The sequence below is a fragment of the Acomys russatus genome, chromosome 6, assembly GCF_903995435.1.
Source record: "Acomys russatus chromosome 6, mAcoRus1.1, whole genome shotgun sequence".
Taxonomy (NCBI): domain Eukaryota; kingdom Metazoa; phylum Chordata; class Mammalia; order Rodentia; family Muridae; genus Acomys; species Acomys russatus.
Window position 1 is genome coordinate 35449224 of NC_067142.1, and position 23288 is coordinate 35472511.

At 52.4% G+C, this 23288-nt stretch overlaps 1 protein-coding gene across 1 annotated transcript in view; it reads left to right on the forward strand.

Moving 5' to 3' along the window:
- Nucleotides 1–944: 944 nt before the first annotated feature.
- The window catches only part of Kif21b (kinesin family member 21B), a 46636-nt gene continuing 24292 nt past the window's right edge, over nt 945–23288 (forward strand). Inside the window, exons 1-9 of the mRNA XM_051147488.1 lie at nt 945–1073; nt 15373–15595; nt 15915–16097; nt 18091–18240; nt 18333–18467; nt 18815–18985; nt 19275–19390; nt 20313–20508; nt 22432–22621. Coding sequence (XP_051003445.1) covers nt 1033–1073; nt 15373–15595; nt 15915–16097; nt 18091–18240; nt 18333–18467; nt 18815–18985; nt 19275–19390; nt 20313–20508; nt 22432–22621 — 1405 coding nt within the window. The 5' untranslated portion in view covers nt 945–1032. The remainder of the gene's footprint in view (nt 1074–15372; nt 15596–15914; nt 16098–18090; nt 18241–18332; nt 18468–18814; nt 18986–19274; nt 19391–20312; nt 20509–22431; nt 22622–23288) is intronic.

The following is a 23288-nucleotide window of genomic DNA, read 5'->3' on the forward strand; positions in this document are numbered from 1 at the left end:
TGTGGCCTCCCACATTGACCCTCTGCCCACACTGTCACAAAGCAGCATGTGAACCAGGCCCAGTGGGTCACCTGTGGGTCATAAAGGTCAGTGGGATCCTTATCTAGTAGGGAAAGACTGAGCTGGTCAGCCATCAAAGCAAAAGACAATGGAGGTGGGGAAATTTACTTAGACATTAACAAGAATCCCCTTCAATAAAGGTTGGCGGGTTTACAGGAATAAATGCAGAAGGGATACTTTCCTGGCTTTTTCAAATTGCAAATCGCTCATCTCTGTGGGATGCTCTGAGGTGCAGCACACTGTCCGGAGGCCAGGGTTCTTACCCATGCCTACCCACAGATTCGCTGTGTGACCTTGGACTGTTCCTCTTCGGTCCCATTCCTCATTTAGGAAAGGAAGGTCCCACTGAGACTGAGGTACCATGACTTCGAGGGCCGTAGTTCCCGAATGCTGTATTTCCCAGCGACAGTCCACCATGCCACTCCCGCCTTCACCCACTAGCCCTCCAATCCTACCCGCCCCTCCCAGCAACCCGATGGACGTGAGCCAAGAGGTCCCTTTAAAGGCTCAAGTCCCGCCTCTGCTGTTCGTTGGGGCTTTTTATTGGCGGCTTCATGGAGGGGCGGGACCCTGAGCGGCTTCGAGGGGCTGGGGGTGGGTCGTGAGACGGCTCGGCCCCCGCCCCCTTTGTTCGCGCTGCGGCGGGAGGTGGCGGCCCCGGGTGGGAGGTGTGTGCGCGCGTGTGCCGCGCTGTAGGGAGCTGCGGGTCTCACCGCCTGCTGTCAGCTAGCTCAGCACCTCCGCGCGATGGCTGGAGGCCACTCGCGGGACCAGCCCTGTGGGGCCGGCCGCGGGTGAGCCCCTCTGCCGCCTTCTGCGAGCATGTCACCTCCAGCCTGCGAGGTCGCTTTTGCTAGCCTTGCCTGTGCCTCCGCCTCCCGCAGCCGCAGCCGCAGCCGCAGCCGCTGCCTGGAGCAGTGGCCCCCGGACCCCCGCCCCTGATCTGCGCTCAGACCCTGGTGCCAGAGGACCATGGCTGGCCAGGGCGACTGCTGCGTCAAAGTGGCCGTCAGGTGAGGGCCGATGGTGGGGAAGGGGAGTGCGAGGAGGGGACTCGAGCTTTGTCTCGCGTGGACTCCGGGCGGGGGGCGCGGGCACTGCTCGAACTGGAGCCTGCAGTCCAGGAGGAGGGGCGACGCGCGCTGGCCCGGCTGCCGCAGGGGAGAGGCGGCCCGGCGGACTGATGGAAGGTGGCTTTGTTTGGGTGGTAATTTCTAGCCCCTCTTGGGAGCCCTTAATGATCAGAATATCGAATAAACAAGGAAATCCGGTATTTCACACCCAGCCCTGGCCCAGGCCGGAGCGTCTGTGTGTTTCCTCTTCGCCTCCCCCATGAGGTCGCTGTCTCATTCTGGGGTATAGGAGGGAATCCTCCCCCACCCCCACCATCTACCCTAGTTAGCTAGTTCTGTGCTCTTGATCCAGCTCACCATCCTGGCAGCGGGTACTACAGACAAAGATCGGTTGTGGGACCCGTGAAAGGGTTGGAATGGTGCCTTGGCCTTCCACAGGGTGCCAATGGCTTTTGGAGAGAACCCCGCTAGTCCTGCCCCCAAAAGGAGACAGAGCTAGGGGAGGGAGGAAAAGGTGTATCTGAGAGACTAACCCCGAAGGGGTGTCAGGGTGTGACATGACCTGGATGCTACATTCACAGGCACAGAGGTGAAACTGAGCGAAGGGGAAGGGCCCCTAGGTTTATCTGGGTCCCCTTGCTGGTATCTGTAAGCACTAGAAGTGATCTGGCAGACACTAGGAGGGGAGAGGACATGACTGGGTGGCTTCTTTTTCCAGGAGCACACAGGTGCAGGGACAGGAAATGCTATGCTACAAAGTTAAGCAAACCTCTGTTCTTTGTGGTGGGTGGAGGTGCCATCCATTGGTTCTCCTGATTTGGTTCTGGGGTTTTCTCTTTGAAAAAGACTTACTGGGAGAGTACCAGTGTAGGAGCCGGTCGCCACCTTGGGGATGCACAGAGGACCGTACATCTCTGTTCCAGCCTTGTGGAGCAGGGGAAGGCCCAGTCAAAGTCTAGGGTGGGTCTCCGAGACAAATGTCAAAATCCCCTGGGTCAGAGATGACCCAGATTCCAGGGATCCTGGGAAGTGGATTCTAGACAAGATCAGAGAAATCAATCGATGGAATAGGTCCCCTCTTCCTACCCCAGGGCGGATGCACCCTGCCCCCACCTGACCAACTGTGCAACCCAGAGAGAAAGCATTGAGATTTAAGTATATGGCTCAGGTGTAGAGGGAGAGAGCATGAGGGCCGCCAGCCCAGCATCTCCTACAGCACTGAGCACAGCACTTGTGCATGCTCTCCCTGGCACGGAGCAGCCTGAGACAAAGAGGAGCCCTCCTGCAGGTGCCTGGTGGGCTGGTGGGGGCGGAGCCGACCTGCTACTGAGGCTGACATTGCAGCGGGAACCCTTGGAGGTCGAGGGGGGAGCGGGGAAGAGCATGGTGGGGGTGGGAGGGAGTGAGATATGTAAATATGGCATCTACAGCAGATGGGGAGAGGACAGCTACCTACCATAAAAAGAAAACAGAGCTCTAACCCTCAAACCAGTGTGAACCAGGACTGACAGGGCAGATGGGGTACCCTATCCATGGGGGGGGGCTTTCCCTTAGACTCCATTTTGCAAGAGCCAAACAAAAGGCTTTCCCCTCGATTCAGACTCTCCAGTCTGGGCCTGGCGTGGTAAAGTATGGGATTCCCACTCCAAGATCTTAGGGGCATGGGCACCTAGAGTAAGGGGAATGCTGGTGTTCCTTTCCTGCAATCACCGTCAGGAGGGCCCCCTATCACAGAGAAGGGATGCTGCCTGCCCTCTGCACCCGGGTCTTTGGGGGTGTTCGTCCCAATCAGAGTCACCTGTGTAGATGAAGTTGCGGGAGAAATTGAACATCTGAAGAACTAGCCTTTCCAAGGGCTCCAAGAAGGTGACAGCCCCGCCCACTCACCCGGGTCTGGCTCTTGATCAGCCTGCCCCGGCACACGCCAGACCTCAATGGGCAGCAGGCCGCGCAAGGCAGACAATGCCTGGCCAGAACCCAGGTTCTAATCAGAGAGCTGAGGGTGGGACTGGACTGGGAAAGGGAGCAGATGGTGCCAGGGATGTGCTTTAAGGGGAATTCTCCTTGGTTTAGGATCTCTTTCCATACCCCACCTCCAGAAATCACTGGTGCCACTGAAGTGACTGGGTTTGGGGCTACAATCAATGGCTTAGGTATGAAGAGCAAGGGTTTGGGAGCTGTCTTCCTGACTGCCTGGAAGGCCTTTCCTGTCTTGTCTGCTTTCTGAAGTCCCATGAGAATCACTTAGGGTGAGCGCTGGGATCTGGCCCTGTGGACAGGGAGTGAGACAGAGCTCATCAGGGGTGTGTATTGGAAGAGGCCCCACAATGCTAGAAAGGGGGGAGGGGGGGCTCATGGCTTGTAACCAGGATGGAGATAAAGCTGCCAGTGTACAGTGCTGCTTGGAGGCCTGGACTCCTAGGGTCAGAAAGAGGGAACTTTCAGCATGTGGGGGACAAGGTCAGGTGTGAGCAAGGCCCCTAAATCCTCACTGTGGTCTCCCCCCCCCCCCCCCCGCCACTAGGTAGAGTCAGACCCATCTGTCCCTGAACCCAGGCCAGCCAACCTCACAGTAAAGATTCCCAATCAGCCCCTCCGCCTGCTGATCCTTTTAGCCATTAATCTCTGTGCTCTAAAGGCTGGACCGGCCTTTACCTGGGGTAAGGGAAAAAGGTGTCCAATGAAGCCAGAGAGGGAGGAGGCTGAGCTGTAAGCACCATGCAGCAGAAACAGAGGGCTGACAAGTGGAGGACATAGGAGGAGGAGCCAAAAAAAAAAAAAAAAATGCAAGTTGGCAAAGTTGAAACTGGGGAAGGAAGCCAAGCCACTCGGAGAGTTTATTCAAGACCCTTTGGAGCCCCCAGCTCTGAGCCCCACCATAAGGAGAGTCTTTGCTGTTGCTGAGCCCCTTCCCTTTATCTCTGCCTGACTTTGCTCAGCTTCCTTCCTTTAGAGTGCTGGGGAGGGGGAGGTGCCTTGGCCAGCCCCACAACCAGCCAGGGACCCAGGGGACGATGCTAGATTCTACCCCTGCCCTCTTCTAGCTGGTATCTCTCTCTCTCCAGCTGCTTCCCAAGTATTAGGCTTCTCTTAAATCTTGGTCAACGACGGCCTAAAATTTTAATCAAGACTTGGTCAGGAAGGGTAGGGAATAAAGACTGAAGAAGCGGTGGTGTGGCTATGTTGAGGGGGGTGGCAATGTCGGGGTGCCTTCAGGGTTCCAAAGCCTTGAGCAGTGCTTAGTTCACCGCCAGCTGTGTCCTGTGCTGTGCCAATTTATAGATCTGGAAAACTGAGCCCTCTATGGGCTGCGTGGAGACTTGAGAATCTTGGTAGTGGCCTCCTGTTTCAGAAACAGGGCCTATAACATCAGAAGGAAGTGGAGTGTAGTAACCACAGGCCCCGGAAGTCGGCCCCCTCCGCTACCCAGCCAGCCTGCTTGATTGGACCTTAGCTTTTGAAAACAGCCCAAGCAGAGGTAGGGTGGGGCTGGAGCCAGGACACTAACAGAAGTGACACAAACCTGACGCCTTTACTCTTAAAGCTCTGGGGACAAAGGGCAGGGCTAAGCCCCTGTAATTGTCTACCAGGTGGGTCATGTGGCCCCTTCCCTTGGCTCTTTCTGGACCCCATTTTACCCACTGGAGAATGAGAACACTTGGCTGGTTCTGATCTGCTCCTTGTGCAGCGAAGTGCTGAACATAAGGCCCTTGCAGGGAACAAAATGCAACAAGGCTCCTGGGGCAACCCAAATCCCTATGTTAAGTGCGCTTAAGAGATGCCTCTCTAGTTTAAGTGATAGTAACTATTTAGTAAAAATGAATTCATTTCAGCCCATCTATTCATCGCGGAAGCATGCTGTAGTGGAAAAGAAAACTGTGACCAAATACCATAATTGCTTGAATTTTTGCTTAGTGCTGGGCACTGTGCCTGTGCTCAGCTGACCAAATAATTGATGCTACTCTCATGAGCACACACAGGGGAGCAGGGATGGGAAAGACTGGATTCTGAACTCAGGGCGCCCTCCTCCCAAAGCACGTGTTTACCAGACATCCCTAATCTGCCCCCTTCTCGGTCCAGCTGCTAACTGGCTGAGCGCGGTGGTCTCTGGCCTTCAGTTTCTTCGGATGCTTTATTGCCCTGGCCTGTTGTGGCGGTGAAAGGGGGTGTGGGAGATACGTACAGTGCCGTGCAGATGTGTGGCATGGCGAAGGGTGACTGTTCTCCAAGTTTTTGCCTTAGCAGTTGCTGGGCGTAGCTGCCTGTCACCACCTTGGCCAGAGCTCCCAGGTTCTTGCTGTTTTCTTTTGTGTGGGAGAAGCTCCTGTTCCCCTATTCTTAGGTCCCTGAGGCTGCCTGCCACCTGCCTGAGCCCCACCTTGCCACTCTCAAGGCAAGGATGTTCTTGCAGTGGTTCCTAATGTTGCAACCTGTTAAGACAGTCCCTCGTGTGGTGGTGAACCCCCAATCATAAATTTACTTTCATTGCTACTCCATTAACTTGCCACTGTTATGAATGGTATTGTAAGTGTGTGTTTTCTGGTGATTTGTGTGTGTGTGTGTGTGTCTGGGGGTGGGGTGGGGGGAGGGGGTTGTGACCCATAGGTTGAGAACCACTATGGGCTAGCCAGTCAAGTCAAAGGCAGGGCCCCAGGTGTCCTGAGTCTCCAGGCTTCTCGCACTATCCTCTGGACATCCGTGCCTTAAGGACATTAGGAAAGCTGTGTCTCCTGCCCGCCACCTTGGAACAGCTGGAGCTAACTCTGCCAATTAGCTGCCTCAGCTCAGATTGGGGGATGGGAGGCTCTGAGGGGCTGTGAAGCCATAGAGCAGGTGGGAGCCTAGTGGCTGCATTGTCCTGGTCTTTGGTGTGGGCTCTCTCTCTCTCTCTCTCTCTCTCTCTCTCTCTCTCTCTCTCTCTCTCTCCCCCCCCCCCCCGCCGCCCCTGTCTCCCTCCCTCCCTCCCTCTCTCCCCCTCCTCCTTCTCTTTTGGTTTTTCAAGACAGGGTTTCTCTGTGTAGCCTTGGCTGTCCTGGATTTGCTTTGTAGACCAGACTAGCCTGGAACTCCCAGAGACCCGCCTCTGCCTCCCCAAGTGCTGGGATTACAGACGTTTTCTTTTACCTCCAGCTTCTCTAGGGTACGGAAAGGAGATAGGGCTATGGTCCCTATCTCCGAATGCCTGGCTTTCTGCCTTGGTGGCATGGCAGTAGGACAAACTACCTGTCCTTTCTCTAGTCTGAGCTGCCCTATTTCTGTGAGGTGCACCCCATCAAAGAGCCAGCTGCCTGCAGGCTTGCAATAGGGAATGGCAACATGGCCAGTGTGGCGGAGGGAGCCCCACCGCCCTCCATCCCAGCCAGCCAGCCAGCTGCCTGTTGCTTGGCATTCCTCAGCTGGGGAGTGTCCCCTGGGCCCAGCCCCTACTGAGCTCCCCACCACCACCAGATGCAGATGCCGGCACAGCTCTGGGATCTGGGCTAAGCCTGATGCTACAGTGTCTCTTGTCTCTTGGGAGGTCATGGAAAACCCCTACCAGATGCCCAAAGATGGGGGTGGGACAGAGAAAGCTGAGATGAGCTGCATTTCGCTGAGCTGGCCTTGCCCTTTCTCACAGGCTCCAAAAACAGAGGAGTCAGACCCAGTCCCATCTCAGGAAGCGCCTGGGCCTTCTCACAGCCTGGCAGCTTGGGGTTCCCTCCCCCAGACAGGGCTAGCCTTCTCCCAGGCTCCTGCTCTCTGGCTTCTGACATCTCACTCATCGGCTTGCTGCCTCCACCCCTGCCTTCTGTCAGTTCTTCTGGGGTGGGCTCCTGATGCTGAGGACATGGACAAGGTTCTCCTCAGGTGCCTCAGAGCAGGTGCCTTCCCCTGTTTCTGCCTCTGAGTGTGACTCAGAACTCAGTGGCTCTGGGATTAACTGAAAGTAATGCTGAGGACATCCCCCTTGGAGGGGGTGGGGCTTGAGTCCTAGACACCCCCAGTGCCCCCTTAGGATTGTGTGGAGGTCGTGCCCCTCCCCATAATTTCAGAGGCAGAAGTCAGGCAGTGTTGACCCTTTTCACCAGGTCTTCATAAACCCATGCCCTTTGGCCCCACAATACAAAGCCTTCTTGTTTGAGGGTGCAGAGCCAGCCTGATCTTCTTCCAGAGGGCAACCACAGGAGGGCTGGCCTTCAGAAGACTATGAAGAGCCAGAGGAGGTTCCTATAGGCAAATTGTTATCTACTGGTTGTCATTGGGTCCTGGTGACTCTGCTCCTACTTCTGCTGGGCTTTCCCTCGCTCTGCTGAAAAGTCAGTATCCTGAATTAGATCTTGCCACCCTGGCGGAGAGAAGACCAGATCCTGTGGGAAGATGCCCTCGTCTGGCCTAAGTCAGCTAAAAGCCCAGGGCGTCTGAAAGCCAGACTCCCCTGAGAGAGCAAGGATTTTTCCTTCTTCCCCAGAGCTGGCAGGTTGCCAGGCTGCCTGGGGGGGGGGGGTAGGTGGGGAGAAAGAGAGAGAGAGAGAGAGAGAGAGTTGGGAGGGTGTGCTACAAAGGGCAAAGGAAGCCTGCTTTCTACAAATGGCCCAGCTCAGCCTCCTTAGCTACAAAGTAGTGAGAATGCCTTCCCTGAAGGCAGGTAGGCAGCTGCTGGTGGGATCAGCAGGGATTCTAAAGGGATCCTGTCCCTCCAGCCTGACCCCTCTGGCCCTGTCTAGGGGTGGCCTGGTGACTGTAGCAGGATTGGGCACAAATGAGGCTCATTTGAATTTTGTCTGCATCGTTATAGATTGTGGGAGTCTGGGTTTGTGAAATGTCACCTTCAGAGTTTCAGTAAAGTGGGACATGTGTCCCCTGCTTCATAGTGTTGTCACAACATATTACCTGTGCTTAAGCGCACTTGGCGCCCAGGTTTACCGTTTCAGTAGAGTCCTCAGATGAGGCTAGGGCGTGGGAGAAGGCAGGAAGGATGGCAAGCCTGCTACCCCCAAGGAATGATTTCCGACTCTCTCAGGCTTGCCTTTCCAGGATTTAATAATCTTTACAGGCAGGAAGTCCTTTCTTTTTGCTAGCTTATCTAGATCCCTCCGGCTGTAGCTGAGTTCCTCTTTGATCTTGCCCAGTCACTGATGAGGAAGAGCTGGTCCTTGGTAGTTCACATGGCATAGTACAGTGGCTCTGTATGAAGGGCTGACTGGAGACCATGAGGCTCCTGTGTCCTGTCTGTGCCCCTTGCATACATACACACAGCATGGAGGTGAGCATGGCAGCTGGGTCATCACTCTGCCTCACCACCTGTGGTTGGGACTAGGCATTCAGGTTCAGGCTGGGCATGAGGAGGGAGCCAGTGGGTCTAAGGGGCCTTTGGTTTTTACCAATCTTGGATACAGCACTGCCAGAGGCTGGTGATAGGCTCCTATATAGCTCCTCTGGAGCTCTCCCACCAGCCCCCAAGGGTGCTTTTCCAAGGTCTGAGAAAGGACGTCTTATAACAAAACAGGCATGCTTTTAGCCCCCATGAAACTCCTACGAAAGGATGTTAATTATTTTGGCCCTCTGAGGGGGGTATCTCTAGTTCTGAGGCTTGGGAGTAGGTCTGGGGAGAGAGTGTCTCTTGGTCTAGAAGTTCCTCAGGTGCAAATCTTATACAAGTGGGTGTTTGTGTGCATGCTAATTTGCTCAAGCCTCTGGAAAAGATGGTCTTGTTCCTTATTAGCCAAATGACCTTGAGCCTAGTGGATAGGATAGAGATAAAACTGCCCCATCGTAAACTGAATGATATAATTTGACCACCTACCATGTGCAGCGTGACTGATGGCATCCAGCAAGAAGCTGTCTTGCCCCTAGGTGGGTGGTTAGTCCTTTACTGAAGTTTAGTACTGGGTGAAATGGGGTCCAGGTAAAAGGCCCAGCAATCAGGAGTCAGACTCAGTCTCATCTTTCTGAAGCTTCTAAGGACCAGAGGAGAAGGCTCAGCTTGTAAAAGTGCTTGCTGCCAAGCCTGATAAATTCAATCCCCAGACCCGCATAATGGAAGAAATAAAATGATTCCGGTGGCTTTCACATGTGCACCCTGCCATACATGCACCTACACCCATGTATACTACATGCATGCATGCATACATACACACACAAACATAAATGTTAATTTCTTTTTTCTTGTTGTTGTTAGTGTTTGTGTTTTGTTTTTTCGAGACAGGGTCTCTTTGTGTAGCCTTGGCTGTCCTGGGCTCGCTTTGTAGACCAGGCTGGCCTCGAACTCACAGCGATCCGCCTGCTTCTGCCTGGGATTAAAGGCCTGCACCACCACAGCCTGGCTTTTGTATTTTCTTTTTTCTTTTTTTTTTTAATTTAAAGTTTCTGAGCCTGGAACGGCTCTTGGTTATTTTAATGTCACCTCTTGTTACTTCTTATCAGCAAAAAGTCTTTTTAAGTGTAAAAAGTTAAACCTTTGGGAGGCCTTGGCTGAAGACTTGGGAAAAGAGTAGGTTAAGAACTCTGGGAGATTCCTAGCCTCTAGCTGAAGTCAAGGGACTAGTTTTTAAAAAAAAAAAAAAAAAAAAGCACAGCCGACTCCTAGGAGCCCAAGGTCACTGGGTGGAGCTTCCGGGAGGGGTGGTGGTTGGCCGCCATTGTATGATGTCACTAGAAGCCCTAGGGTGAGGCTCCTCCTAAATTTTGAGGGTGGCTCTGGGGTCCCAGGCACGTGCCCGATTCACCTAGGTATTACCCTTTGCATTGAGCGTGTTTTGCCCCGGGGCAATCTCTCTGCACCTCCCCCACCCCAGTTTGCCCCTACGTTGCGTCCTCTGCCCTTCGCTTCCGCCCTGTCCTGCTCCTGATGAGCCAAGGAACCGCTGAGCTCAGCTCTTCCCGAGGCCCTGGGCTCCGGCTGTCTGCCTTTGTCCCGCCTCGCCCGCCTTTAAGTCTCTCTGCTGCGGCTCAGCTCTGCGGGGGTGGGGACAGCCGCCCACATCACGCCAGCCACTGCTCGTTTGTGAGCGGAGGAAGTGCAGCGACCTCAACCACCGTGCCAGATCCTGCCTCTGAAAAGCCTTGGCTGCACCGCCCTGCCTGCCATTTGCCAAATGGCGAATAGGCTGGCTCTGTTCTGCGAGATTCCGGGGGCTTTTCGGAGAATGGCCCGCGGACCTCCCTCCCTACAGGGCGGAGAGAAAGGAAGGAGAAATGGTCTGCAGTGAGATTCACACTGTCCCTGGGCAGAAATGTCACATGATCATTAGGCTGCAAGCCTTTATTGATAATAATAGGCAACCGGGCTGCAGGGCATAGTTTGCCAATTTAATTGTTTTAAATGTTGCATTTTTCCACTCCCAGATTTTTTTTTATCTTTGGATATATTCTAATCATACAGTAATGGGTTTCACTAAGCCTGTCTCGTGTACTTTGATCTTACACCCACCTCTTTTTCATGCTTCTGTTTCCTCCAGAATTCTGGTCTCCTCTTCCCTTCAAGTCTTATTTTTAAGTTCAAATACTACATATACAGGAAAACGTGATTAGGGTTTCCTGGGCCCAACTTAGCAACTCTTGGATCTTTCAGCCCATTTCCTGCGAATGACATGATTCATTCTTGGCAATGACACAATAGTATTTCATTGTGTATATGTACATTTTCTTTTAGCTGTTGATCTACTGATGAGCACCTAGGCTGATTGCCATAACTTGGCCATTCTGAAAAGCTCTGTAGTAAACATGGATGTGCAGGCATCTCTGTGGTCTGCATTTGATTCCTTCTGGAATATACCTAGGAGTGGCATATCCAGATTGTAAGCTAGTCTGTCTTGATCAACTGAGTTTTTTAAAAAATTCTTCTTCTTCTTCTTCTTCTTCTTCTTATTATTATTATTTTTATTTATTTATTCATTTTTAGATACCAATTGTAGCCCCCTCCCTCCTCTCCTCCTGGTCCCACATTCCCTCCCTCTTTCCATATGCCCATTCCCCTACCCCTCAGAAAAGGGGAGCCCCCCTACTCATCCCAGCACATCAAGTCTCATCAGGACTGGGCATATCCTCTACCACCCCTGCCAGGGGGAAGTGATCAAAAAGCAGGCAAGAAAGTCCTTGTGAGGAACAGCCCCCACTCCCTTTACTAGGGGACCCACATGAAGACCAAGCTGCCCATCCAGTACATATGAGTAGGGGGTCCTAGGTCCAGTCCATTCATGGTCTTTGGTTGGTGTTTCAGTCTCCACAAGTCCCCACCCCTGAGCCCTGGGCCCAGGTTAGTTGGCTCGTCAACTGAATCCTTCTTGCCTTCACATGTGCTTAGGGTACACACCCCACTTGCCTCTCTCCAGTCCTGGCCTGGCTGGTAGCTCCCAGGGCCCATGGTACAGTTGGAAAACCTGGCCACTGACCCCTCTTTCATGCCGCTGGGAAGACTACAGTTTTTAGCGGTTTCCATCTGTGCCCACACTGCTATAAAGAGAAGCTTCTCTCTTCTGCAGGTCGCTGCTACTTTGAGGACAATCCACAGAAGGGACATCATACAGAATGGGACCAGTGGAAGAAGGTGCTAGAAGGGAGGGTAATGCTGTTCTTAAAAAGCTAAAACTTTATAGATCTATATAACCCAAGTGTAGGCTGAGCCTTGGGCATTGAGAGGCAAGAAAGAGTCTCCTGTCTCTGGCCTGTTAGGCTGAGGGTTCAAAATCTCCACCAGGCACCAGAGATGAGCTCAGCTGTCACAGGACAGTGTGCCCTCTAGGGCAGGGCAGCCCAGTTCCTGGGTTGGCACTGCCTGGACATGTGGCACTCAGTCCAGCTTTGACAGTGGGAGGAAGTCGCTAGCAATGTGGGGGGTGGAGTTTAGGGGGCAGAGGAAGCAGCGAGAGAGGTAGGAGAGTGCCAGAGCGCCTGTGGCCTCAACCTGACCAGAGACCAATGACAGCCTTGTTGTGACTTAGCTGTGGTTCCTGCTGGGAAGTGGGAATCCATATCCTAGCTCATCTACCACAAAGGTAAAGTAATGGTGGGTGTTGGCTGGCCCACTACCCACACATGGGAACATCTGTGAGATCCTCATTCTTGGCTTGCACCCACAGCAGCTCATTATCCACACACACTCTCCCTTGTCCAGATCATTTGTTCTAAGAGTTAGTGACTCACCCAGAGCCTATGTCTTCTGTCTCCCGTCCCCCTCCCCTCTCCCCACCCCCCACCCCTGAGTGAATCTCCTCACAAATTGCATCCTGGTGTTTTGAATAGACTACAAGAGGCTAGATGACTTTCTGATACAGAACCCCTCATATCAGAATGTGTGGGACCAAAAGAAGAATCCCAGGGAGACCCTTATAACTCGTGGTACCTAAAGCCCTAGCTGACCCTCTGTACCCCATCCTAAACTGCTCTCTTCCCCCCCCCCCCCCCCCCCCCCCCCCCCCCCCGTCTCTCTCAGGTGGATTTTTATTTGTTTGTTTTTCGAGACAGCGTTTCTCTGTGTAACCTTGGCTGTCCTGGACTTACTTTGTAGACCAGGCTGGCCGTGAACTCACAGCGATCCGCCTGCCTCTGCCTCCACCTCCCGAGTGCTGGGATTAAAGGCGTGCGCCACCACCCCACCACCTGGTCACTCTCTTCTTTTTTTATTTAAATTTAAACTATTTATATAAAACCCCATCTGCATATCTGTCTATCTGTCTGTCTGTCTGTCTATGTGGAGGTGTCAGAACGTCTGGAACTGGAATTACAGACAGTTATGAGCTGCATTGTGGGTGCTGGGGATTGAGCCTCAGTCCTCTGGAAGAGCAGCAAGTGCTTCTTTTAACCACTAAGCCATCTCTCCAGCCCCTTCCACCCTCTCCTCTGCTGCCCCCTTAGAAGCTCTGGGGACTGGCTACTGAAGACTTGGGAGGGCTCTGACAGGAGGCCTGCTCCCTCTGTCTCCAGGGATGTTGATTCAATCTTCTCCAATCGCCGGCATTGCCATCTGCCTGCAGTAATTAAATGGTATTTGAACTGGATCCAGAAATCCCATCACGGGCTGCCACGTGGTGGGAGGGTGTCTTCAGGAGCTCATACTTGTCTACATAGTTGAAGGGTCCTCCTAGGCTGCTGCAATGTGCACTCACGTGCTCTGGGAGGAAGCATCCAGTTTTAGGCCGCACAGGCCCAGGGCAGAGCCAAAGCTACAATTCCTATGCTATGCCATGCCTCACTCTCTGCAGCTGCCTGTGCTCTCTCCCGGGGTGTCTGAGACTTTCCTCCACTCCCCAAACCCTGGTCCTTAGAAGCAGTGCGTGTACTGCTGGGCTATGGAAGGGCTAGTGCATTTAGCCTGCCTGGGCTTGGAATAGCTCCTTATTGTCTGAGTCTCTGATGACACCATCCCAGTCTCCTTATCTGTCAATAGAAAGACCCCCTGGGGCTTGTTGTGGGGTCAGGAGTTAAGATGCGTCAGTGCACAGGCATTACCTGACATGCCATGAGTTCTGTGTGTGTCAGCTGCCATGGTGGTTAGGGCGGAAGTGGTAGTCAGGGTAAGGAGCCTGCTGGCCCTGAAATCTGAGGTGTGGGGAGTGTGGGGAGAAGTTTCTGGTCTAGAGGTCCAGAGAGAACAAATAAGAATTAGTTTGCCGTTTCTGTCAGGAACCAGTTCAGGAACAGGTGACAGACTGGGAAGCTGGGCTCTCATCTTGGTATGGCTCTCCCCACCCCCACCCCCAAAACAAGGTTTCTCTGTGTAACCTTGGCTGTCCTGGACTTGCTTTGTAGACCAGGCTGGCCTTGAACTCCCAGAGATCAGCCTGCCTCTCTGCCTCCCGAGTGCTGGGATTAAAGGCATGCGCCATCAGGCCCAGCTTGGTATAGCTCTTAACAGAGAGCCACTCACTAAAATGACTGTTTGCTCCTCCAAGAAAACACTCCTAAAGAAAGCCAGACCCCCACATATGGGTAGAGACTGAGTGCCCGCCCCCCACACACCTGCCTGTCCCCAGTCCTTGTGTCCATAGCAGAGTTACAGCAACAGGCTTGGGAGCTCCTCACTCAGCTGAGAGCTCTGAGTAGGTCTTCGGGGGTTGAGTCAACTGGGACAAGGACAAGATGGTGATTACAGGCACTGGGCTCTGCAGCTAGGTGCCTCTAGGTCTTCAGTGGGTGCTGGCCCCTCTTCTTCCTTTCTTCTCTTGGTAAATGTTGGCTGAGGAAGAGGGGCTTGACAAGTAGCTCATTGTAAGTGCACAGCCTATTGGGCCACTTGTGTGAGCCCATGGCAGTAGAGCCTACCCCCGCTCTTCTTTAGGATGGATATTAGAAGGGCGCTTTCTACCAGTCTCTGCACGCACATGCTTACCAGTTCAGGCTTGGTTGCCATGGCAACCTCATCATGGTGATGCAGCTTAGAGAAGGGAATGGGGTGGGGGTGGGGGTGGGGGGGGGTGGCTGGATGGAGACAGTTCTGCCCATGGCTGGCTCCCCACTCGATACTGACACCACTTCTCCCTCTACATAGGGATCCCTCCCCTAAGCCAGGATCTGGGATGTGAGTCAAACCCGTGGCTGGCTCCATGTCCCCTCTCACTGCCTTGGCAGGGTACTTTTCACTTGACCTAGGCTGCCCTGGTTGTATTTGGTTTTGGCCTCTCAGTCTTGGAAAGAACCAAAACTTGGGTCTGAGAGTGACACCAGGCCCTGGCACCTAGGCTGGTGCATTGAAGACCTTCACAGCCTCCACAGGCCATAGCAGAGGTTCTGGACTTCTCCCAGAGGATTGTGGTCCAGAGCTGTGGAGAGTTACCTGGCCTGCCCTCTCCCCAACCTTGGCCCTAAGCTTTATCGCTCCAGAGTAGATACTGACTTCTGGGCCTCTAGGGGCGGGGCTGAGGGGGAAGTGCCTTCGCTCAGGGTTGGCCCCTTCACTCTCCTCTGTGCAACTTTGGGCTAGCCACTGACACATTCTCAGCCCCATCTGTACAACCAGCCAACAGATACCCTGAAGGTTTACAGTGAAGATCCCATGAATTAGTTTAGTTTATATAGAACGTACTTAACATACATTCTGGGCACCAAGAGCCCAATCAATGTTAGCAACTACTGGTTTGGGCAATACTCATGCACATTATTGAAACTGTTCCCTGGGGCTTCCTACCTTCCTTCTTTCCTTCCTTCCTTCCTTCCTTCCTTCCTTCCTTCCTTCCTTCCTTCCTTTCCTGGCTTGTGGAGTAAAGAGAAACAAGGCTGATCCACCCACGTGGACCTGACGCAGGGCTCTCTCCACCCTGGGCAGGATCCGGCCCCAGCTATCAAAGGAGAAGATTGAAGGCTGTCACATCTGCACCTCCGTTACCCCTGGGGAGCCCCAGGTCCTGCTGGGGAAGGACAAGGCCTTCACCTATGACTTTGTCTTTGACCTGGACACCTGGCAGGAGCAGATCTATTCGACCTGTGTGAGCAAGCTCATCGAAGGCTGCTTCGAGGGCTATAACGCCACAGTACTGGCCTATGGACAGGTAAGCCACCCCTACCCCCAACCGGTGAGCCTCTCAGCCTCAGTCCTCCCTGCACCCAGGCCAGGAGATAAGCCCAACAGAGAGAGAGGGCAGTTAGACAACTGGCAGTTAGTCAAAACAGCTGGGCTGTTTTGTCTGGCACCTGAGTTGTGGCTGCATGGCTGGTTAGCATTCTCATCGAACTCTGCAGAGTATGGCTCTGGGGTAGAAAAGGGTAACTGGAATGGGGGTGATGGGTGACAGGATTTGGTCCAGCCAAGACTTGCTGGCTCCCCAGAGGGTACTGGTTACCCCCTGCACTCTGTCTTTGTCAATGCAGACAGGGGCTGGGAAGACATATACTATGGGCACTGGCTTCGACACAGTGACATCAGAAGAGGAGCAGGGCATCATCCCAAGAGCCATTGCACACCTCTTCAGGGGCATTGACGAACGCAAGCGGCGGGCACAGGAGCAGGGTGTGACTGGGCCTGAGTTCAAAGTCAGCGCCCAATTCCTGGAGGTACCGTGGCCTTGGAGGGTGGTCGGGAGGAAATTATGTTGGACCATAGGACCATGAAAGCTGGAACCCCCACTAGTCCAAAAAAAAAGAACCGTGGGAACTCTGGAGACAGCTATAGGAGATGAACTCCCTGCTGCTGGGAGTATCCAAGCAAGGGCTAGAGGAACACTTGGTGAGGGTAGCTGAAGTGTTTCCTGCTTCAGAGGGGGCTTAAGATTTCCTCAGACTGTCTGATTCTGGCTCTGACCTAGGGCAGATCATGTCACCACTCTGAACTTCTTCTGCAAAGTGGGCTTGACATCTCTCTTTCCTTAGGGGTTAGTGAGTCTGGCCTGGAAGCCTGTACCTGGCACATGGTAGGAACCCTGCCTCTGTCTCTGACCTCTGGCCCTCATCAGGCCCTTCCTCTGTCACCATGCATCTACCTGTATCTTTTGTATTGAGATATGTCCTGGCCTTTCAGTATAACAGGGTCTCCAGCAGGGGCTTTCCTTCATCTCTGGTCCTCCAGCTTTGAGAGGAACCAGCCTATGCTGTGCATCCATGAGCTTTGGGGAGTACATGATGGGACCTATTCCTATAAATATATGCTCTACCCTGGAGATGGCCTTCCTGGGGGAACGGTCCAGGAAGGTGGTCCACTTTGGTACTCACAGGAACCTGACTAGGCTCTTCTGGAACGTGTGGCTGGGCAGTTCAGATTTCCAACATCTAGTGTCCTCTACCAAGGAGCCCCACTCTGGTGGTGTGTTTCATGAGTTTGGAGCCACCTGCTCTCTTACCTCCTGACCTTGATGCTTTTTCTGGATCTTGTTGGTCCTCATAGGGATGGATGGGGCTGGGCTTGTCCCTGTGTGCCGCCCCAGTGTCTTTCCTGTGCACCCATGGCTGCTGCTTTCCCTATAAGGGATCCATATGTTAGTCCTTCAGGTTACACCTGTGTATATGTGCACATGTGTATATACATGTATGATTGTGTACATGTGCGTGAGTATGCGTGTGTGTACACGAATGTGTGCATGTGTGTGTATATATGCTTGTGTGCATGAGCGTATGTGTTTCTAGCTGTCTGTGCATCATTGAGCTTTTCTGTGTTTTCTTCCCTTTGCCATCCTGTTGCCATGGAGAACTTCAAAGAGCATGCTAGTAAATCCAGGCCAAAGGGGGAAGCACAAGGGGTTAACTGATGCAGTGTGTCTACACCAATACAAGACATACAGACACCATGGCACTGTCTCCACCATCTCTTCCTTCTGTTTCCTCTTCCCCTTCCTGTGAGGTATTTTTGTCCTCTTAAGGCCATCAAAGCCTCGGATGTCTGAGGAGGGCTGCAGTGCCCCTCTTCCTGACTCCGTAGGACTCTTTTGGCTGCCCTTCTGCCACTCTGCCCGCCCTCCAGCCTTTGACAACACAGCCTCTCACCAGTTGAATTTTCCTACAGTTCCAATCTTCTAATCATGGGAATCCCCTTGGCAGACACCATCTGAAATGGGCTGGCCACTCCTTGCCACAGTACCCATTCTTGCTCCCCCTGCTCCTGAGCATGGAGCAAGGCATGCAGCCATTCTTCCCCCATCTGAAGATGCCATCCCTTCTATGTCAGGTGCCACAGTGGTCAGAGCAACAGAGCTCAGGGCACGGTCTCTCTGGTCTCTTAGAGATTTACCTTCCTTCATAGCTTTGTGCCATCCCTTCTAGCTTGGCAATATAACAAGATCCTCCCAATGCAGGCTCATGGCTTCCCCATCCATTAACACCTGGGACCTGCATCCCTTTGACCTTGTCCTCAGCCTCCCTTTGGTGCTGAGAGATGCTGGATACTGTTTCTCGGGGAGTAGAACAGCATGTGCAGCCTCAGGGTGGCACTGCCGAGGAGGATCAGGGCTCAGCAAGTTAAACTCCAGGGCTTGTTCCCACTTTATCAAATTGAGAAGTCCTCGGGCCTCTGGGCCATGTACCGCATGAACCCAGCCATGGTTTTCTTCCATCCCAGCTCTACAATGAAGAGATCCTTGACCTGTTTGACAGCACCCGTGACCCCGATGCTCGCCATCGCAGGTCTAACATCAAGATCCACGAGGATGCCAATGGTGGCATCTATACCACAGGTGTCACTTCTCGCCTCATCAACTCCCAGGAGGAGGTGAGCATCTTTTATACATGGGCATCCTTCCTTAAAGGCCAGAGCCCTACAGCGCCTGCATCCTGACTCCTTTCCTCTGCACTTGTTCCCAGCTGACTCAGTGCCTGAAGCAGGGAGCCCTGTCACGCACCACAGCCAGCACCCAGATGAATGTACAGAGCTCCCGGTCCCATGCCATCTTCACCATCCACCTGTGCCAGATGCGCGTGTGTGCCCAGCCTGACCTGGTGAGGTGCTCTTGGGGGCCCAAGAGCTACATGCTCTAGGGGTATCCTAGGGACGGGATGAGTGAATGGAGGGGGGCTAAGCTAGAGCTCCAGAGGTGGGGCCTGCCTCTACCACTCAATTTTCCTTTATTTTTCTTCAGCCCCTCACCCCATCTCCGCAATGGGGTAATGGTCATTGATCATGTATGCGCGAGTACAGTGTTTGCCCTCGGGTGCACTGCCCACATGAGGGGTTGCTACTGTGAAGCCTATCCTCCCTCTTGGGGATGGTAGTGCTGTGAGGTGGGAGGCTAGCAGAGGAAGAGGAGGCAGGGCATGGATGAGCCAGATGTTACCTTCTACTGCAGGTGACTGAGACGGTGACCGGGCTTCCAGATGGAGCAGCCCCCACAAGCACTGAGTATGAAACCCTCACTGCTAAGTTCCACTTTGTGGACTTGGCAGGCTCCGAGCGGCTGAAGCGGACAGGGGCCACCGGCGAACGGGCCAAAGAGGGCATCTCCATCAACTGTGGTCTGGTAGGCACACTGGAGAGTCACCAGCCTCAGGAACCAGTCAGCAAGGCCCAGACAGGCTATATGCTTCAATGACCACCTTTGGGGTTCTTCTAGGTGCTGACTGGAGCACCCAGAGTCACTCCTGTTGGCTCCTCCCTCCTTCCTTCACCCTCGGGCCTCAGTTTATCATATCAGTCTCTAAACCCACCCAGGGGCCTGAGTGCTGCTGGTGAAAAGGGTATAGATGGCTGGGGACTGTGGCCACTGCCTTCTGCGTATGACTCTTGAGCGCAGGCTCTTTCTCCCACAGCTGGCCTTGGGCAATGTGATCAGCGCCTTGGGGGACCAAAGCAAGAAAGTAGTGCATGTGCCCTACAGGGACTCCAAGCTCACCCGGCTGCTCCAGGACTCTCTTGGGGGCAACAGGTATCTGATGACCAATGTCCAGGAGGGGTGGGGAAGTTCCTGGATGGAGAATGCTGACCTGAGCTTAGGGCCTGAGTCCCCAGGAAAGCGGGGGATGGGGGGGCTTCTTAGCCTAGGCTGCAGACTCTGTTTGTAAGCAATCAGGAGCCACTGACTTCCTTTGCCAACTCAGAGCACAGACAATTAGACTGAAGGCAAGGAAGTGAGGAACCTTGAGGGGTTCAGTGACTTGTGGCTAGGTAGACTCAATTTTATTGTTCCTCAGCAGTGAGAGACAATCCTAGAGGAAGCCATATAGCCCAATGAGACAAGAAATGGGAAATGCCAGGCCAACAGAGAGGTCATACTTCTCTGCCATACTTTCATCTCCAGGCAGAGTATTCTGCAGCTAGGCATCTCCCCTTATTGACTGATTTCAAGAGTTTCCCTCTGGGCTGGAGAGATGGCTCAGAGGTTAAGAGCACTGACTGCTGTTCTAATGGTCCTGAGTTCAATTCCCAGCAACCACATGGTGGCTCATAACCATCTATTATGAGATCCAGTGCCCTCTTTTGGCCTTCGGGTATATGTGTAGGCAGAACATTGTACACATAATACATGAATAAATATTTTTAAAAATTTTTTTATTAATTTATTCTTGTTACATCTCAATGGTTATCCCATCCCTTGTATCCTCCCATTCTTCCCTCCCTCCCATGAATAAATCTTAAAAAAAAAAAAAAAAGTTTCCCTCTGTTATTATAGAAGCTCTTAGCCAGGTGGTCCAGCATCCTACATTCCAGTTTCTAGGTGCTTTAAGCATTAAATTGCATGGGGCTCGGGGCAGGGGGCTCGGAAGAAGGTCAGCATGAAACAAACCCCCTGCTTTGGAACAGTGCCCTGGGTCTGGCTTTGTCCTCACTCAGCCTGGTTGCACTCTTAGCCAGACCATCATGATCGCCTGTGTGAGCCCCTCGGATCGGGACTTCATGGAGACGCTTAACACGCTCAAATATGCCAACCGGGCTCGCAACATTAAAAACAAGGTGGTGGTGAACCAGGACAAGACCAGCCAGCAGATCAGTGCACTGCGAGCTGAGATTGCACGCCTTCAGATGGAATTGATGGAGTACAAAGCGGTGAGCACTGCCAAACTCCCTCAGGCACTCCAATGAGGAGCTGACGCCCTGCTCCACACCCTGCCCTATAGCATCCCGCGACCAGGTCCTGAGTGGGCCTCCCACCTTCCCAGCACCCAACCATCCCCATGTCTTCTAGACATTACTGTGCATCAGATGTGGTTCCCAGTGCTGAGGTTTTTTTTGCCAAATCCAGTTCAGGCTAAGCTGTCTAGGTTTAAAATGCAAAGTCTAAGAATTAGAACACCCTGGCTTTCCAGCATGTGTGTTTGATCAAGGGAAGGTGCCTCCTGGGGCCTTTTATGTCCACTGAATGTACTGTGTTGGACTGGGTGAGATCATTCCACTATGGTGGAGTCACTGACAGTGGGAACACATGAGTTGCCCAGCGTGCTCCACGGCTGAGGAGTCAGCCCACTTGTTTGGGTGGTCAGGTAGGGAGGGCTTCACACAAGGGGCCATTCTTTTGGATTTTGAAAAACAAATGGGATATCAGCAGAAGGAGGCTGGCCGGCAGGCATTCTGGGTAGATAGTAAGCCGTAGAAAATAAAACAGAAAGGAGAAAAACAGGTGGTTTGAGGGGCATGTCTAATTCTGAATAGCCAAGGCGGACGTCACCCACTGGTGGCCCATAGTCTGAATCTGGCACACAGATGGGTGGGTTTGTACTTGGTTTCAGAAGAATGCAACTTATTTGACAAGTCTTCTGAGTGTCAAGAAGGAAGTCTCAACTTGTGTGGAAAAATTTGTCTCTACCAACAACTGGCAGGAGTGAGTAGCAATGTCATGGTTTATAACATGAAGAAATTTCGTAATTCAAACACAAACGAACTGCACATTTATAGTCACATTCTGTTTGTAAGCAATCAGGAGCCACTGACTTCCTTTGCCAACTCAGAACACAGACAATTAGACTGAAGGCAAGGAAGTGAAGGCAAACTGCACTGCTGAGACTTTACCCTTATAACAGTCTCTCTTCTTTGACTAAGCAGGGACTATAGCAACATCTGTGGGCAAAAATCGAGGAAGATTTAAAAAGGTGAAATTCATTAGTTTGCAATATTTAACTTTTTATTTATACGTCAGACAACTCTGTAAGCCCAGTGTCTTGGTGATGGTTCCCAGTTTTTTTTTTTTCAGCTTTAAGGTAGACAGTTTTGCTTTGTTTTGTTTTTTGGTTTTTCAAGACAGGGTTTCTCTGTGTAGCCTTGGATGTCCTGGGCTCACTTTGTAGACCAGGCTGGCCTCGAACTCACAGCAATCCACCTGCCTCTGCCTCCCGAGTGCTGGGATTAAAGGCGTGGGCTACCACTGTCTGGGTTAAGGTAGACAGTTAAACACTGCAGAACTATCAAGCACAGAGAAGCCCTGTCTTGGAAAAAAAAAAAAAGTGGTGTTCTTTTTTAGACTATCTGTGGCTTTTCTCCACTCCACTCCCCACCACTCCCTGTTGTCTTACACCCATGTATGCTGATTACCAGGCCCAGGTAGGGCTTTGTCACTTGGTTAGCACTCCAGGACAATGAAAGTGATTGATGGAAAGGTAAGTCAAAAATTTGGACTTTTATTTTTGTTATTGTCAGGGAGCGAATGGTTTTATATGTTTGTTTTTGTTTTGTTTTTGAGAGGAGACTTATTGTGTGGTCCAGGTTGGCCTGGAGCTTACTTTGCCCAGGCTGACCTTGGATTTGTGACCCTCGTGCATCAAACTTCCAGGCACTCAGATTATAAGCAGTGAGCCCGCAGCGGGCCCTCAGCCAGCCCCCATGTCCAGAGCTGTGTAAGGTGTTTGAGCCTTATAAGGAAACCTAGAGAAAGAGAGAGACCAGAAGTGCCACCGTGCCCCGGAAGAGGATTGTCACTGTTCCCCTTCTGTGAGATTTAGCACCTGACCACTGCCCCCCTGCCTGTCTCCATGCCAGGGCAAGCGGGTAATTGGGGAGGACGGTGCGGAGGGCTACAGTGACCTGTTTCGGGAGAATGCCATGCTACAGAAGGAGAATGGGGCACTGCGGCTCCGAGTGAAGGCCATGCAGGAGGCCATTGATGCCATCAACAACCGGGTCACGCAGCTCATGAGCCAGGAGGCTAACCTGCTTCTGGCCAAGGCTGGTAAGTTGGAGTACAGCCGATTAGCTTGGAGCAACAGCATATCTCCTTCCCCTTGGTGTTAAGCAGCTTCTAGCAGCCAGCCAATGTACAGATTAGTTTGTTTCTGCATTTCCCCAACAATTTAGCATGACACACACACACAGCCTCCTTCTTAGGCATGTAAGAGACACACAGTACATTAGGCAGTGGGTGAAAATCCCCTCAGCAGGCTCTCCACTCACATCCTCTCTGCTTCCAGAAGGGTCCTTTCTGAGCAGCCGAGTGTGTGTTTTCCCACACTCTCTCAGTACATTTGTTTCGGCCATAAACACATTTGGATATATCATGTGTACGTGTGTGAATATGCATTGCATTTTCTGTATATGAGATCATACTTTCTATTTTATGACTTCCTTTTTCTCATTTAGCATCGTGTCTTATAAATCTCTGTATTCAAAACCACTTAATTTTTAAACAACTACACGCTGCTCCATATGTGATGCTGAATAATTTATTGAACAGCTTTTATTGATGGGTGTTTACATTGTTTCCAATTTCACGTCATTACCTAACCATGCTTGGATATAATAACCATGATTAGGTTCAAGTATTTCCTTCACATAAATTTCCTTATGTAAAGCCCTGGGTGAGCAACCACTCTGGAAGCACATGCAAGGCCACCAGTCTT